Source organism: Megalops cyprinoides, chromosome 21, assembly GCF_013368585.1.
Source record: "Megalops cyprinoides isolate fMegCyp1 chromosome 21, fMegCyp1.pri, whole genome shotgun sequence".
Lineage (NCBI taxonomy): Eukaryota > Metazoa > Chordata > Actinopteri > Elopiformes > Megalopidae > Megalops > Megalops cyprinoides.
The window spans coordinates 15,909,294-15,924,201 of NC_050603.1; the positions used below are offsets into that span (position 1 = coordinate 15,909,294).

A 14,908-nucleotide genomic window follows, 5' to 3' on the forward strand; every position below is an offset into this window, starting at 1 on the left:
AACCTGTTTTTGGTGATCTGTTTGTTGAATTTGAAACAAAAAAAAATTGGGCGGGATGTTTCTGCATGTGGAAATCTTTCATTCCAGCCCAGAGTAACATTTCGCTTTTAAGCAGAACGTTTAAAGGAATACATTTTGGCCCTGGGTGAATATTACTAAACCCAGTCAGGGTTCCACATAAGCATGGCTGTAGGTTAGAAAACCGAATGAGTCAGTGTGCATGATTGAAACATTTTAGTACATTTGAATAGTTTTAATAGTAAAATGTTGAATATATGAGTAGCTGGAGTTAACTCCAGTTGGAGTGTTAAAGAGGTATAAGGAGGCTGTAGCCATGCCTTTAGTGAGAAGAGGATGCCAGCGTGGAGTGAACTCATTGTCTCTGCTCCACGCAGCTCAGCAGTATCCTCATAAACAGAGGCACTCACATAGCCAATGACCAGCAGGAACCCCAGGGCCACGCCTAGCACACTGCCACAGAGCTGCGTCAGGAAATGGCCTGTTCTGCCTGCCTGTGTGTGTGTGTGTTTGTGCGTGTGTGTGTGCTTGCTTGTGTGCGTGCATGTTTGTGTGTGTTGTTGTGTGTGTATGTGAGTTTGTGTATGTGTGTGTGTGTGTGTGCGCGTGTGTGTGCGCGTGTGTGTGTGCGTGTGTGTGTGTGTGTGTGTGTGTGTGTGTATATGTATGTGTGGTTGTGGTTGTGTGTGTGCACATAAGTGCATATGGCTATATGACTGCATGCCCTCAAGAGGATAAAGGGTAGTCTCCAGTACATGAAGTGAAGCTCTCCGCCTCCCATCTCCCTCAGCCCAGCCGTTGGCCCTGAGCATGGATCTCTCATGGGCACAGAAACTACAGCAGCACACTCCAAGCAGCGTGTTCCTAATGAGAAGCGGGGCTTCCTTTCAGAGTTGGCCCTCGTTAGCCGCGAGATGAAGGCCTTTGTCTGCTGACCGCTCAAAACCGAAAGAGAATCGCATTACATTTGAAGATCCAAAGCCCCACTCAAAGGCTGTTGAGGCGATACAAGTGAAATTTGGATCCAGAAACCACTGGAGAACGAGAGTCCTGCTCACACTAATTGGCAAAACTTCATGGCCAAGTCATTTTTAAGATGCGGCAGTCGAGGCATCAGCAGAACAGCTTGGTCTCCTCGGCCTGACTGTGCTGAACTGCACTTTGCACACTTAAAACTAAGTAACAGATTTGAGTGTTCATTTTATTTGTTCGTAACTCGTTTTATGTAAATTTCAGCGCCCACCAAAAGCCACGATGTTATGTAAGGCAAAAAAAAAAAAAAACAAAACGCTATCAGAAGTTTGATCAAATCAACGTGCAGCACCATTGAATTGAACAGGAGCCAAGAAAATCTGGCCTCCGTGTCCTTCTGCGCATTGTCCCTGTCGAAGCCGCCCGCGGTGCTGTTGAGGCCCTCTCCTTCTCTGCCCCCGCAGCAGTGGAAGTGACACATGGTGACACATTGCTGAACTTCCACCCCGCATTCCGACGCCCCACCCACTCCACCCCCTGCCGCAGTGCTGGACCAGCGTATTGGTGTGTGGGTGTGCGTGGGTGTGCGCGCTATGGAGTTGGAACCTCTCCCTCTTTAACCCCCCACACCCCCATGGGTGTGACCGCCTCACTGTGTGGCGCCCTGAGAGGCAGCGCTGGTCTGTTCTGGAACGTTCTCTCGCTCTCTCTCATTGCGCGGGTCTCCGGTATGAAGCGCAGGCTAACAGAGCTAGCGGCACTCCCGGGGCCCTTGTTCCATTGTTACAGGAGGTATCTCAGAGCGATTACCTCACTGGCCTCTGTGAGCCGATAAGCCGGCCCCTGAATCCCAGCCAGCGGCGGCCCGGCCTCCATCGCCCCGTTCCCTGCGCACTCTGCACTGCAGCCTGTTCTCTCCCCTCTAACAAAGCCGCGAGGGCACACGTCCTGTTTTCGGGAAAGGCCGCAGGGCTTTGGGTTATTTTTGCCCTGTGGTTTAAATTAGATACCAGCATGAGGGAAGGCGTGTCTTTATATACAAAAATATACTGACATTTTTATTTAAATCTTTGTTTTTGAATTGTTGCTCGTGTTTCGCTGCGAGTAATGCTTATAAACCTGGAAGAACGGAACCAGAACAGAACCACGTAGAGCAGAAATTGGGATCTTGGTTGAGGTTTTTAGGTTTAGTCATTTAAGATGCATCTGTCACACCATCATAAATGATACCATTTTGCTGTTATGCTGTCGAATGTATCTCAGCTCCGGTCGCTAGTCCAGGTCTCTGACGGCTCCGCCACACTGCTGCCTGTTTCGCAGTAGTGCACTGATTCTGAACACCTGCGGTGTGAAGAGGGAAAATGTGTCCGCCTGTTCACCAAATCACCAGCGTTATGTCATACAGCTCCGCTTTAAGAAGGAGCGGACCTGCCGGTCCAATCAGTCAGAGAATTCCGAGCGTATCCTTTCCGGCCGTTTTACCTGAATTGAATTGACACTCGAGAGACCGTGATCATTTCTTTGATGCTCTCTCGAATGACAAAATTGCAATTTAAATGCCGTGACACCAGGGAAATAGGCAGTTCTTTGCCTCACAGTTATCATGTAGCGTGTGTGTAATTGAAAAATGAAATTCATTCTAACATTCCTGGTCAATCAGTAAAGGCTGGTAAAAAATTTGGAAAATGACCCCCAGGGAAAGTGTTTAGTTGGACATTCCAAACAAATAACAAGCAAACTACCCTCAGGGGCAGATGGCCTAAAACGATGACACGTCCCACCAAACCCTTTCCCTGGGCCTTATTTTGTCCTCCTATAGCACTCTTTCCCACCTATTGAGAGTGAGAGGGAGCCTTTTGTTTGGAGAAGGATCGTTTTTTCACGATAGTCCCGAGAGTGTCCTGTCTAAATTGCTAAGCTGGGTCGGCAGCGCCTCCTCGGGGCCTGTCGGGGTCCAGCCCCTCCGCCGCCCTCCTCACCGGCGCCCCCCCCCCTGCCTTTCGCAGAATGTCTACGTGAACATCAACCGCATCATGTCCGTGGGCAACCGGCTGCTGGAGTCGGGCCACTACGCCTCGCAGCAGATCAAGCAGATCTCCAGCCAGCTGGAGCAGGAGTGGAAGGCCTTCGCCGCCGCCCTGGACGAGCGCAGCACCCTGCTAGAGATGTCTGCCGCCTTCCACCAGAAGTGTGACCAGGTCGGCCGCCGCTGTCCGTCCATCCGTCCGTCTGTCTCCGCCTCCCGGCGTGTCTGTCTGACTTCCTTCTTTGTCTCTCCATTGGTCTTCCTCTCTTTTGGCTTTTCTCTGTCTGACTTCCTTCCTTCTCTCTGTCAGTATTTCTGTCTTTGGGCCTTTCTCTTTCGGTGTTCTCTCTCCATCCATTGATGTATTTATATTTACATTTACATTTATTCATTTGGCAGACACTTTTATTCAAGTCATTTAGCATTTTATCAATCATTTAGCCATATATCGATTTCCATTTACGTATTACTATAATTGACAATATTACTAAGATAATTACATTTCTGTGATAGTTGTTGTATATCACGCATTGCATTGATATACAATAAGGCCAGAGACGCTAAATACTATGAGCTGCAGTTACAGTGTGACCAATGCACATATAGATGGAAGGGGTTCCCTCTTTCCGTTCCATATTTGAGGGCTACAGTTCAGTCCACAGTCAGCTCAGTTTGAAAAGAACCTCTGTACGGGGGTTAACCCTGCTTATAACGTACAGCCCCACTGCTCCAAGGCGTCATTCCGGGCCTCTCTGCCTTTTATTCGGATCCGGAGGGCAGCGGCCGACGGGGGCGTCCTTCTCCGTATCTGTGAGGGTGGGGGGGTTCCGGGTGGGAAGGGGCTTGTTTTAAAAATGAAACTCAATCGGATTCGCAGGCCCCTTTCATTTCTGCGTCGTATTCCCATCTGTAGGTTTATCCGTTGTTTGGCTTTTGTTATTCCTTTGATGTTCCTACCCGTTTTATCTCTTCTCCATTCTTTTCCCACGTCCCGTAGGAGCAAGACGCAGAGGCTGTGCAGAGTACAAACGCAGACACACGTATATAGCATCTCGTCAGGGCCCTATGCACTTTAGAAGGCCTAGTTTCCACTATGCATGCTTTTCCACGTCTGAAGGCTAGAGAGAGGGAATACTATTAAAATCAGGCCTTTTTATCACTAGTTGACCTACTTTATTGGGTTTTGACGCGGCCGCTATAAGTGGCTAGCGCTTTTGAAAGTTGCAGTAAACTGAACAAAATAATTATTTTTCATTGCGCCTTGTCTTTTCAGGGTCAATATTAGCAGTGCTTCGCAATAAGGCTTTTTTTCCTTGGTATTTCACATTACTAAGGTTAATCATTTGTCACAAGTAGATCACATGAAGGTTTTTGACATTTTCATGTCGTGTATTTTGTAAAATCAGTCAGGATGTGTTATCAGGCTAGCTCTTTGAACAGTTTACACAGCCAGTCTTTGTCTAGTACAAACGAATAGTTTTGCCTTGCAACACCCATAGCTTTGAGTTTACATAATGTATCATACACACATCGGCTGTGTCACCAAGCGGTAGCGGCTAGGCCCGGCCTAAGCTGAGCGTGCGTCATTGTGTGAGTAGGTGTTGATGGTGCTCCTCTCGGTTGAAGTGGCGGTTACTAATGCACACGCGCACCTCCTCCTTCGCCCGCAGTACATGAACAACGTGGACTCGTGGTGCAAGGCGTGCGGGGAGGTGGACCTGCCCTCCGAGCTGCAGGACCTGGAGGACGCCATCCACCACCACCAGGGCCTGTACGAGCACATCACCGCCGCCTACTCTGAGGTACGGTGCGAGAGAGTGTTACTGCCGTTTACTCTGAGGGACAGTGAGTGTAGGAGTGTGTTACCGCTGTTTTCTCTGAGGAACAGTGTGTAAGAGTGTGTTACCACTGTTTACTCTGAAGAATAGTGAGTGTAGGAGTACATTACTGCTGTTTACGTTTAAAATGATTACGTTATTGCTGTTTACTCTGAGGAACAGTGTGTGTAGGTGTGTGTGTAAGATGCCACCCATCTTGACCAGGACTCCCTGGCAGAATAGATACTGTATCTCAATGGGACCTTCCTGGTTAAATACGGGATAAATAAATAAAAATATTACCACTGCTTAGTGTGAGGTACAGTGAGTGTAAGAGCATTTTATTACTACTTACACTGAGGTACAGTGGATGTAACAGCATATGTACAGTGTGTGTAAGAGTATATTACTGCAACTTACTGTAAGCTACTGTGTGTACTGTGCTGTCACTGACCGTGGCTCACGAAACCTTTGCTCCAGTCTGCTAATTACTGAGATTAAAAGGATCACAGACCCTGTTATTGTACCCGTTCCAAAAAAAGCTCTTTTGTATTCAGTCTTCAATACACCTTTTGATCACAATATTCTAAGCTGTGGTGCTGTTCTCTGAGGACATTTTTGTCTGCCTGATGATGAATGATACCCTGGCTAACCGTGCCGCGTCCTTCGTTTCTCCGAACGCCACCCCCCCCCCCCCCCCCCCCGGGCCCGGGTGCGCCTTGCAGGTCAGCCAGGACGGTAAGGCTCTGCTGGACAAGCTGCAGCGGCCCCTGACCCCGGGCAGCGCCGACTCCCTGACGGCCTCGGCCAACTACTCCAAGGCAGTGCACCACGTGCTGGACATCATCCACGAGGTGCTCCACCACCAGAGGCAGCTGGAGAACATCTGGCAGCACCGCAAGGTCCGGCTGCACCAGCGCCTGCAGCTCTGCGTCTTCCAGCAGGACGTCCAGCAGGTCAGTCCCCCCCCCGCGGGCCCCCGGGGCCAGGGCCGCGGCTGCAGGTGCAGACATTTATAGCAGAGGTCATTTATCTCCCGAGGGGATTGGCACGCTGCGTTTCCTCCTGGCGCACCAAAGGAGTTCCTGTTGCTGATTAAATTGCTGTACTAAGAGCCATTGGCGGTGGAGATTTCTGTTCAGCCGCACACAGGATGAATTTTTAGGTTTGTCAGGTGCATTGCATCCAATATTCAGTATCTACCGATTGAAAATCTATCATCGCTCATATTTCCCCTGCTAAGGCCTGTGGTGGAGAGAGTTATGTTCTTTTTCATAATGTTGCTCGTAATGGAAAGTGTTATACTGCTGAGTCGTCTCGGCTGTGTCCGATCTTAATGGTTTCTGCAGAGCAGGAGGGGGCAGTTTAGCATAGTGGTTAAGGAGCAGAACTCGTAACCAAAAGGTTGTCGGTTTGATTCCCAGCTGGGGCACTGCTGCTGTACCTTTTGGCAGGGTACTTAATCCACAATTGCCTCAGTAAATATCCAGCTATATAAATGGATAACATTGTAAAATATCTGTAATTGATGTAAGTCACTCTGGATAAGAGCGTCTGCTAAATGCCAATAATGTAATGTAACGTAATGGTGAGCATGGCTGGCACTGCGGCAGGCTGAGCATCAGGGGTATCTTCCAGGCCTGCCTCACTGTAGCTGCGAGATGCGCGTGGAGAAAAGTGATACGCTTTCAGACCGCAAGAGGGAAGAAATTTCAGGAAAACCGTGAGCGGGTAATTGAAAGGAGCTCCCCAGCATTTCCGACAATGCGCACCAGCCCGCTGCCACCGTGCAGAGGCATCCAGCCCCTCGCAACCAGCGGAATATTTGGAATTCCCCGGGCTTCGCCGGATTTCGTGCTGCGCTTCTGTCTGAACGCCGATGCTAGCCCTGCCCCTAAAGGGCCTGTTTGTTGCTGGGAAGGCTTTAGGATGTAATTACTGGTAATGCCTCAGCTTTAAAGGGGGAGAGAGGGGGGAAAAAAAAGAGCCTACCGCCGCATCTTGGCTCCGCGCGCGGGATTATGTTCCTGTATGTGTGCAGCAGAAATAGCGCTGTGTAATTTTGCGGCGCTGGCGCTGGCCTCTTATTTTCCCTTTTTCTTCCATTTTCATCAGCGGGCTGGACGCTCCGCTTTTAACCCTTCGCGTTCCGTCCGAACGTCGCACACTCTCCGTGCCCGGGGCTGGTTGCTGCGATTTTTGTGCCCGGGGTGAGGGGTGGGGGTGGGGGAGGGCGGGGGTTTATTGCGCAGAGGGTTTGCTCCGTGTTGCAAGGTTACGTCCGTACGCTAGGTAACAGTTGCCATGGCAACCCCCCCTTCCCAGCCGAAGGCAGGTGCGGGGTTTTCTGCGGGTAGCTGACCGCGGGCTCTGAGTTGGCCTTGGAGCGGCGAATGTGGCGGCCGAAGCACCAGTGGCTCTGTTGCATGGCAATGGGGAACACATTCTGCCAGACTGACAGTCCCTCTGAAATAACATCACAGGAACATTCGTCTGGAAATCATTCACCGCTACTGAAGATCTCTGTCTTATGGAAGGCGTGGACACGCCATTATACAGGTCCCCTGGGAGTTCGGTTTGAGTTCTTTTCAGTGTCTTTGCTTGGGGGGGTTGGGGGGGGGGGGTTTGGGATCACATCCCCTTGCTGCTAGGACCCACCTCCCAAGCTTGCCATCAGTGGCCATAGTGGGGCTAGACCTTCGGGTGATTATAGCTTAAATGATTAACATGTTTTTAATGAGCAGGGCATTAGTGGAGAGACACATTTCTGCAAGCCTGGAAACAGGGGCGTGAGGCGAGTCGTAGCCCAACCCCAGAGATGATCACTGTCATACACTTCCCTCTGATTCCCATCTGATTGTGTATGTGTGTGTGTGTGTGTGTGTGTGTGTGTGTGTGTGTGTGTGTGTGTGTGTGTGTGTGTGTGTGTGTGTGTGTGTGTGTGTGTGTGTGTGTGGTCAGGGTGTGCAGAGGATGTGTAACTGATATTTGTAATTGTATGTGGAGAGGTGAGATTATATGTGTGGGAGTGCTCAGAACTCAGAAACCAGAAGTGAGCAGGTCTGTATCTGATCACATTGCTAGCAAGTCTACCTACACACATCCTCCCCCTGGGTTCCTGTGTCACATGACCTGCTTAGATGTCCATTGTAAGACGTCTTAAGACATTTTTCATCGATAAATACCATTAGCGACTACGAATATTTTTACGAAAAATATACGAATCTTTAATTTCGTGCGTGCGTGCGTGTGTGCGTGCGGACGGACAGGCCTTTGCGTCCCCCCATATGTCGTGCTGAGTTCATGGAGATGAGCACGGCATTAAATCGGGAATTAGTTTTGTTGCCATGCAGCTGGCTTCCTGTGGTTAAAACCAAGGACCAGTTGCAGCGTGGACCCGAGAGCTCCACCTTGTGGCCGCATCGTGCGCTAGGACACATTATTTCCATGTGAAGATAATGTGGGAGTTGTTGTCCGGTCGCTGCCTTGCATACAAGGTTTCATGTTTCAGCAGCGACGTCCCGCGTGGGGTGTGGATCAGCAGCTGTTTGACTGCAAGTCCAGAACACTAAGTACCGCCCTGCAGCCCTCCTCTATCCCCGAAGTGCCCGTCACATCACTGTCCCGGCTCGTAACCGCCCCGCCTCCTAATTGCCCCGCCTCTTAAGCATCCTACCCCCTGACTGCCCCGCCTCTTAAGATCGCTGCCCTTGTGCGTCTCCGCAGGTGCTGGACTGGATCGAGAACCATGGGGAAGCCTTTCTCAGTAAGCACACGGGCGTGGGCAAGTCCCTGCACCGGGCCCGGGCCCTACAGAAACGGCACGAGGACTTCGAGGAGGTGGCCCAGGTGAGACCCCCGCTCCTTCTGTCCCCGCAGGTCACCGCGGTCCTCACCTCTCCCTCTGCCTCACCCCACTATTTCATTCAACATCAGCCTGTGCCGGCGTGGGCCTTTTTATTCGCGAGGTGTCAGGTTTCTGTTTGATTGACATGTTTTACAACAGGATCAATTGTGCAACCTCGCTTATGGTGTTTCCATCAAAATTACCGCAAGCCTAATATCACAGGCCTGCATGGTATAAATATGTTTTATTTTCCACTGTTATCACTGTATGCAACCCCATTGAGCTATTCTCCAATTCTAGTCTGGTGACATCATGTAATATCAATTGAATAAAATGGCTAGAATGATTCTGCTTGCAAAAGCTGTGTTTAATTGTGTATAAGCATTGAGCAGCCGAATAGGGCAAAACGGGATTCTTTGTTCAAATCCGCCATATTGTCATCTTCAAGGTCACGCATTGATATGGAACAGTCATATCTTTTGGCATAGCTGCCTTCTCAGCGACGGTGTCTGGATAAGAATGCGTTTTCCTCTCTTTAAACTCATTGTTGTGCCAAGGCTATTCCTAACCTGCTCCCTGAGGGCCTCGGCCCTGTAAGCTTTTGTTCCAGCCGGCAACCTGAGTCAACCGGCCATTGTCTCCATTTGACCAATTTAGCTTCCCTGCTCCGCTGTTAGCGTTAGCGGTTTAAAGATTACGGCCCTCCCGGGCAGAGCTGAGTCGTCTTTGTGGAGACGTTTCGTAATCGTTACCCAACCGCTTTTGGGTTTTACTCAGGTCAGCGGCGCTTTCACAACTCGTCTGTTTGACTGTTAGATGCCATTAGAACTGCGGTGTAGTTAGCATGTTATCTGTGAAACCTACCACAATGACGTACTTGCACCAGGAGGCGAATTCAACAAACCAAGAAGAGACCACTAGAGAGGGCTGGGCTTGGACTGATTAGAACTGAAATAGTCAGTTTGTGCAAACCTAAGCAGGAAAATATCAGAAGTACTTTGTTTTTAAGTGGACCAGGATGTAAATCATATTTGTATCGTAAAAGAGAAAGAAGTTGTGGATAATGTCCCCTCACACCTGCCTCCCTCCCTCGCCCAGAACACCTACACTAACGCAGACAAGCTGCTGGAGGCGGCCGAGCAGCTGGCCCAGACGGGCGAGTGTGACCCGGAGGAGATCTACCAGGCCGCCCACCAGCTGGAGGACCGCATCCAGGACTTCGTCAGGCGTGTGGAACAGCGCAAGGTCCTGCTGGATATGTCCGTGTCCTTCCACACGCACGTCAAAGAGGTAGGCCCCGCCCCTTCAACACCAAAACCCACCACGCTAAGCTCCGCCTCTCTGAAAGCAGCCACGCCCTGCCCTGTGAAACTCTGCCTAATCCTGCAGTAACCACTCCCGTGTCAAGTGCCACCTATGTACAAGTAACTTCACACACTCACACACACACACACACACACACACACACACACATACACGTGGGGTCAAAAGTGTCTGATTTGCAGTGTTAATGCAGCTGTGTAATTCGTTATCCTCATTATATCCTCATTATCCATTATACTTTTGCCAAATCCCCGCTCTATCCTGCCCTGCTAAGATAAAATAGTTTATTAGACTGGAATTAGTAATCAGTGGGCTTGAAAAACTCGTGCGGCACAGTGAGTCACCATTCAGGGAAGATTAACACAATATTCCAGCGAGGGTGAGCAGTGTTTAAATCCAGGTGCTGTGAGCTGTGTCCCGGGCCGCGTAATCGCTCCCCAGCCGCTCCACTGGCAGCCGGTGTGGAGCTCCGGCGTTTGGAAAAAGCATCACGTCGCAAAGACGTACGCCTCCTCCCCATCCACACACCGTGGCTGTTTTGGGCTGTGAAAAATGCATCAATGGAGCACACGGGCGTGGAGCGCTGCAGCCCCTAGGACGGTCCCCAATGTGTCACCTCCGCTGGAGGCGTCTTCCAAACCTCCACCCCCCCTCTATCCACTGCGGCCCCCATCCGGAGCTGGAAAAGAGGCAAGGCCAGAGGAAGAGGGGTCCCCTCTGCGTGCCCCCGCTACCTGGGCCCCAACACAATAAACATTACATTAAATAAACAAGGAGCAACAGTGTCAGGCCAGGCTAACGGCACTCCCAGGTCAGCGAGTGTGAGAGGAGGCATGTTTCCTCATGTCTGTTTTGTTGTGGGCGTTCCCGCACGCTCGCTGCGGATTAGTCCTCCATGTTCGAGCGCAAGCAGCCTCTAATGTTACCCTCCGCAGCTCGGAGGAAGCCGTCCCCACAATGGTGTTCTTTTACGACGGAACAGTAAGTGGAGATATTTCTGTCTGATACGGGGAGAACTTTCCCATACTCGATTTTTTTTTTTATTATTATTATTATTGCTCGCCCCGAACGTTTCCCCCTTTGAACGCGGCTCCTGGCAGAAGTTTATTTATTTATTTCCATCGAGTTTCCTCATACAATATCCTGCCTGAAACAATAGGCCATTCTGCGGCGTGGCTGAGGCGCTCCGGCTTTGTAGTTTTGGATTTCTGGGGAAAATTACAGAGCAGCCAGGAGAGGCAGGGTTATCTGTCCTGCATCTTCTGTTATCGTTTCGAGAGAACGCGTCTCGTTGTTTCTGGAGGAGCCGCCGTCAGGCGCTTTCGAAATTCGCGAGGTCGACGTTCCGTCTCTCTCCGCCACTCGGTTATTTTCCCAGCTCGGGCTGCCTGTTGGGAGCTCAACACCTGCAGTGCGCCGACAGCCTTTTAAGTCATAACACTCGGCAAATGATGGTATGCGCTGGTTGTAATTTCATGGAACAAACATACGAATCTTCTGCCCTGCAGGCAAAACACGCTGTGGGCTATTAAGCCTTGTCCTTTGTATGCCGCTCTCAAACCTGGCGTTAAACTAGGATCAGTGTGTGTGATTTTAAATGTCAGATTATGAGATGCACTCTATAACCTAGTGTGTAACAACGTAATTGTTTCTGTGAAGGCCGTGGACGACGGGCTGTAACTGTGTGTTTAATCACTGGAGGTGTCAAGCTCAGCTTGAGACAGCACTGGCCATTGTAGATCAGTGCAATGCAAGGAGATGTCAGGGGGAGGCATCTGTATTCTTGTGGAAAAATACAGATTCTGAGTCCATTCAAATTTCTCACTGTTGAAATTTTCAGTATATGGGTGTAAACACAGTATAGTGAATACCACTGAATGTGCATGGGGAGATGGATCCAGATTCATTACATTACATTACATTTAGCAGACACTCTTATCCAGAGCGAAGAACAGAGGTGTATCCATTCAAGTTGAATGAGCAACAGTGTCAGACCAGGCTAACAACACCAGACCAGTGAGTGTGAGCATAACACTATTCAAGCCCTACATCACACACTACAATTGTAGATGATAATTCTGGATTGTGTGGCATGTGATGCTGTACAATTTATACTATTGTGAATGCAGCAAATTGCCATCAAAAACTGTTGTTTTCCCCTGTGTTCAAAGTCTTCTAATAGCTCTTATCATTCAGTCATATCGTATGAAGTTCCACTAGTGTGGTTGACTGTGCTCAGGTAGTTGATGTCTCACGCGCCGGATTGGCTGATGCTGTCTCTGCACACGCGCCTCATTGGCCAACCTGTGTCTGGTTCCCCGCCCCCCGCCCTTAGCTGTGGACCTGGCTGGAGGAGCTGCAGAAGGAGCTGCTGGACGACGTGTACGCCGAGTCGGTGGAGGCCGTGCAGGACCTGATCAAGCGCTTCGGCCAGCAGCAGCAGACCACCCTGCAGGTCACCGTCAACGTCATCAAGGAGGGCGAGGACCTCATCCAGCAGCTGAGGTGAGGCCCCTGGCCCCCGGGCCCCTGGCCTCTGGCCCCCGGCACACCCCCACAGAGGCCCAGACCCACAGTACATTACATTACATTTTTGGCATTTTGCAGATGCTCTTACCCAGAGCGATTTACACGGGTTACAGTTTTTTACATGTTATCCATTTATACAGCTGAATATTCACTGAGGCAATTGTGGGTTAAGTACTTTGCCCGCAGGTACAACAGCAGTGCCCCAGCGGGGAATCGAGCCGACAACCTTTTGGTTATGAGTCCTCCTCACAGCCGTGGCACTGCAGACACAGCACCATCTCCTTCTGCAATGTTTTTGTTTTCCGTTTTTATCCCCCTCCCCTCCACCGTGGCGGTTACAGCGGGGCTGCTCATTAGCCCAGCTCACTGTATCTCGTCCTGCTTATATAACCATGCAGACTCTCCCGCCCGTCTGCGGAAGAGCTGCATGCGGCATCAGTGGAGCAGCATCGCTCTGAAGGACACGGCGCCTTCTGTCTTTCACTGCTTTACCATACCACTCTCAGCTCCTTGATCTGAAGCTGTCGTGACACAAGAGGTTCCTTTCAAAATTTTCACTTTTTTCTGGCGTTTTTTTCCCACCCTCCTCATAAATCTGTCTCTGTGCGATTGCCATCGAGACACACAGAACATAAATAAAGTCCTGTCAGATAGTTTCTTTGCACAACACTTGCAGATGTATTGACTGTCCGTCCTGGTTATTGCCCCTGTATATCTCTGCTGTGGATGTGAGTGGGGTGGTATACCTTTCCATTAGAAGGCTGAAGTACTGAAATCTTAAGGTTGCTTCACAGTGGCTAAAATGATCTCGGTTGGTTTGGCTCATATTTCCTGTTTGAAAGGGGCTTTATCTTAACAGGCATAATGCCATATCACCAAAACCACAAGGTTTAATGCATAACTTTACAGATTCTTAAGAATAACACTGTAATTCTTCATATATGTATTTGTTTGTTTGCTTTCAGGCGCTCTTATCTAGGACAGTTTATAGTTTGCATCTCTGTTTTGTCCATTGAAGTCTGGGTGGAGTAAGTCCTTTGTAAGGCAGTACTTTGTTCAAGCACACATTGGCAGAACCCCATCTGGAATGTCAACCTCCAGCTGTCTGATTGCAATCCCAAAACTCTCATGTGAAACTATAAAATGAAAAGTTGCACAACACCAAAACTGCAATTACATATAGCTGGCTATATCAACAAACGTGAATGGGATAAATGTAGCAGAACAGCTAATAACGGCTAATGAAGTTAGCTGGCAACATGTTTTATTTGTTTTGCTTGACCTTTGTTTTGGACTTTGAATTGTGACAAAAAAAATTGCAAAAAAACATTTCTTAGGACATTCCAGGCAGTATAGCCAGATATTGCTGCCAGAAGACAAGACAAAGTCTGTAGGGAAAGGAAACAACCAGGTCAAGATAGCCAGCCAAAGCCAGAAATGAAAACTACTTGTATATCCAGATTCATTCAAAAGTAGCTAATGATAGCCAATATTTGATAAACGTATGGCGTATTAGCTAATTGTAGAAGCTGCACAATATATCATAACGTTAGTCAACTTTATTAATCTCTTTTACAAGTATAAAATCTCGATCAATTCCAAAACTGGAACCAGTCTTGTTGCCCTATATGTTTTTATGTAGCTTGTATGTGCCCTTACAGTGTGGTACCCAGAACTGGACACGATAGCTGGTCTGACAGACCCTCTATAACCTCAACCTAACAGGCCATGGCTGGTTCTGATTGAAACCTTTTCCCGACCTTATTTGGTCTGAGAATGAATACCACTTAATGACTACAGCTTCAGAGATATTTCATATTTTTACTCTTTCAGCCCATCAGCTTCTCCTCTGTTTTATTAAAATGATAGGTATTGATATTACGAAAATCAATACCGATATAATGATGTTAGGAATGTCATGTAGAAAAATGTACTTCCATGCGCGACTGGCCTTCCCTGCTAATTTGCTGTAACCGCTGCGCAGTGGTGGGTGCAGGCGCGCTCAGTGATGCAGTGTTATGTAAGGCGGCGTTGCGTAACAGTGTGGCTAATTGCGCGGACAGCGCTCGGGGGCTTAGGTGGGACGCCACCATCTCCACCTTCGGCTGAATCACACACACGCGTGCGCGCGTGGCGCTTACACCTGCAGATATGTCCCAACCGGTGATGTAAACCGTGGACCAGGTTCCAAAAACATACCAAACAGCACAAGCAGCTCCCCCCGTCTCAGACTGTAATAAGGCACAAAGGGTCGTTAGGGGCCAGCATGTCTGGAAGGACGCTGAGGTCTGGCCACAGGGATGCAGCTCTTCTCATCAGCCGCAGTGTGGAGAGGAGGCACTCTAATATGGGTTACGTAATGACATATTTTACTTG

General features: G+C 49.3%; 1 protein-coding gene across 1 annotated transcript in view; it reads left to right on the top strand.

Annotated features, from left to right (window-relative positions):
- Positions 1–14,908, top strand: part of trioa (trio Rho guanine nucleotide exchange factor a) — a 128,618-nt gene that overhangs the window by 68,123 nt on the left and 45,587 nt on the right. Inside the window, exons 8-13 of the mRNA XM_036515549.1 lie at positions 2,997–3,188; positions 4,687–4,818; positions 5,559–5,789; positions 8,560–8,682; positions 9,779–9,970; positions 12,339–12,508. Of these exons, the coding sequence (XP_036371442.1) occupies positions 2,997–3,188; positions 4,687–4,818; positions 5,559–5,789; positions 8,560–8,682; positions 9,779–9,970; positions 12,339–12,508 (1,040 nt within the window). The remainder of the gene's footprint in view (positions 1–2,996; positions 3,189–4,686; positions 4,819–5,558; positions 5,790–8,559; positions 8,683–9,778; positions 9,971–12,338; positions 12,509–14,908) is intronic.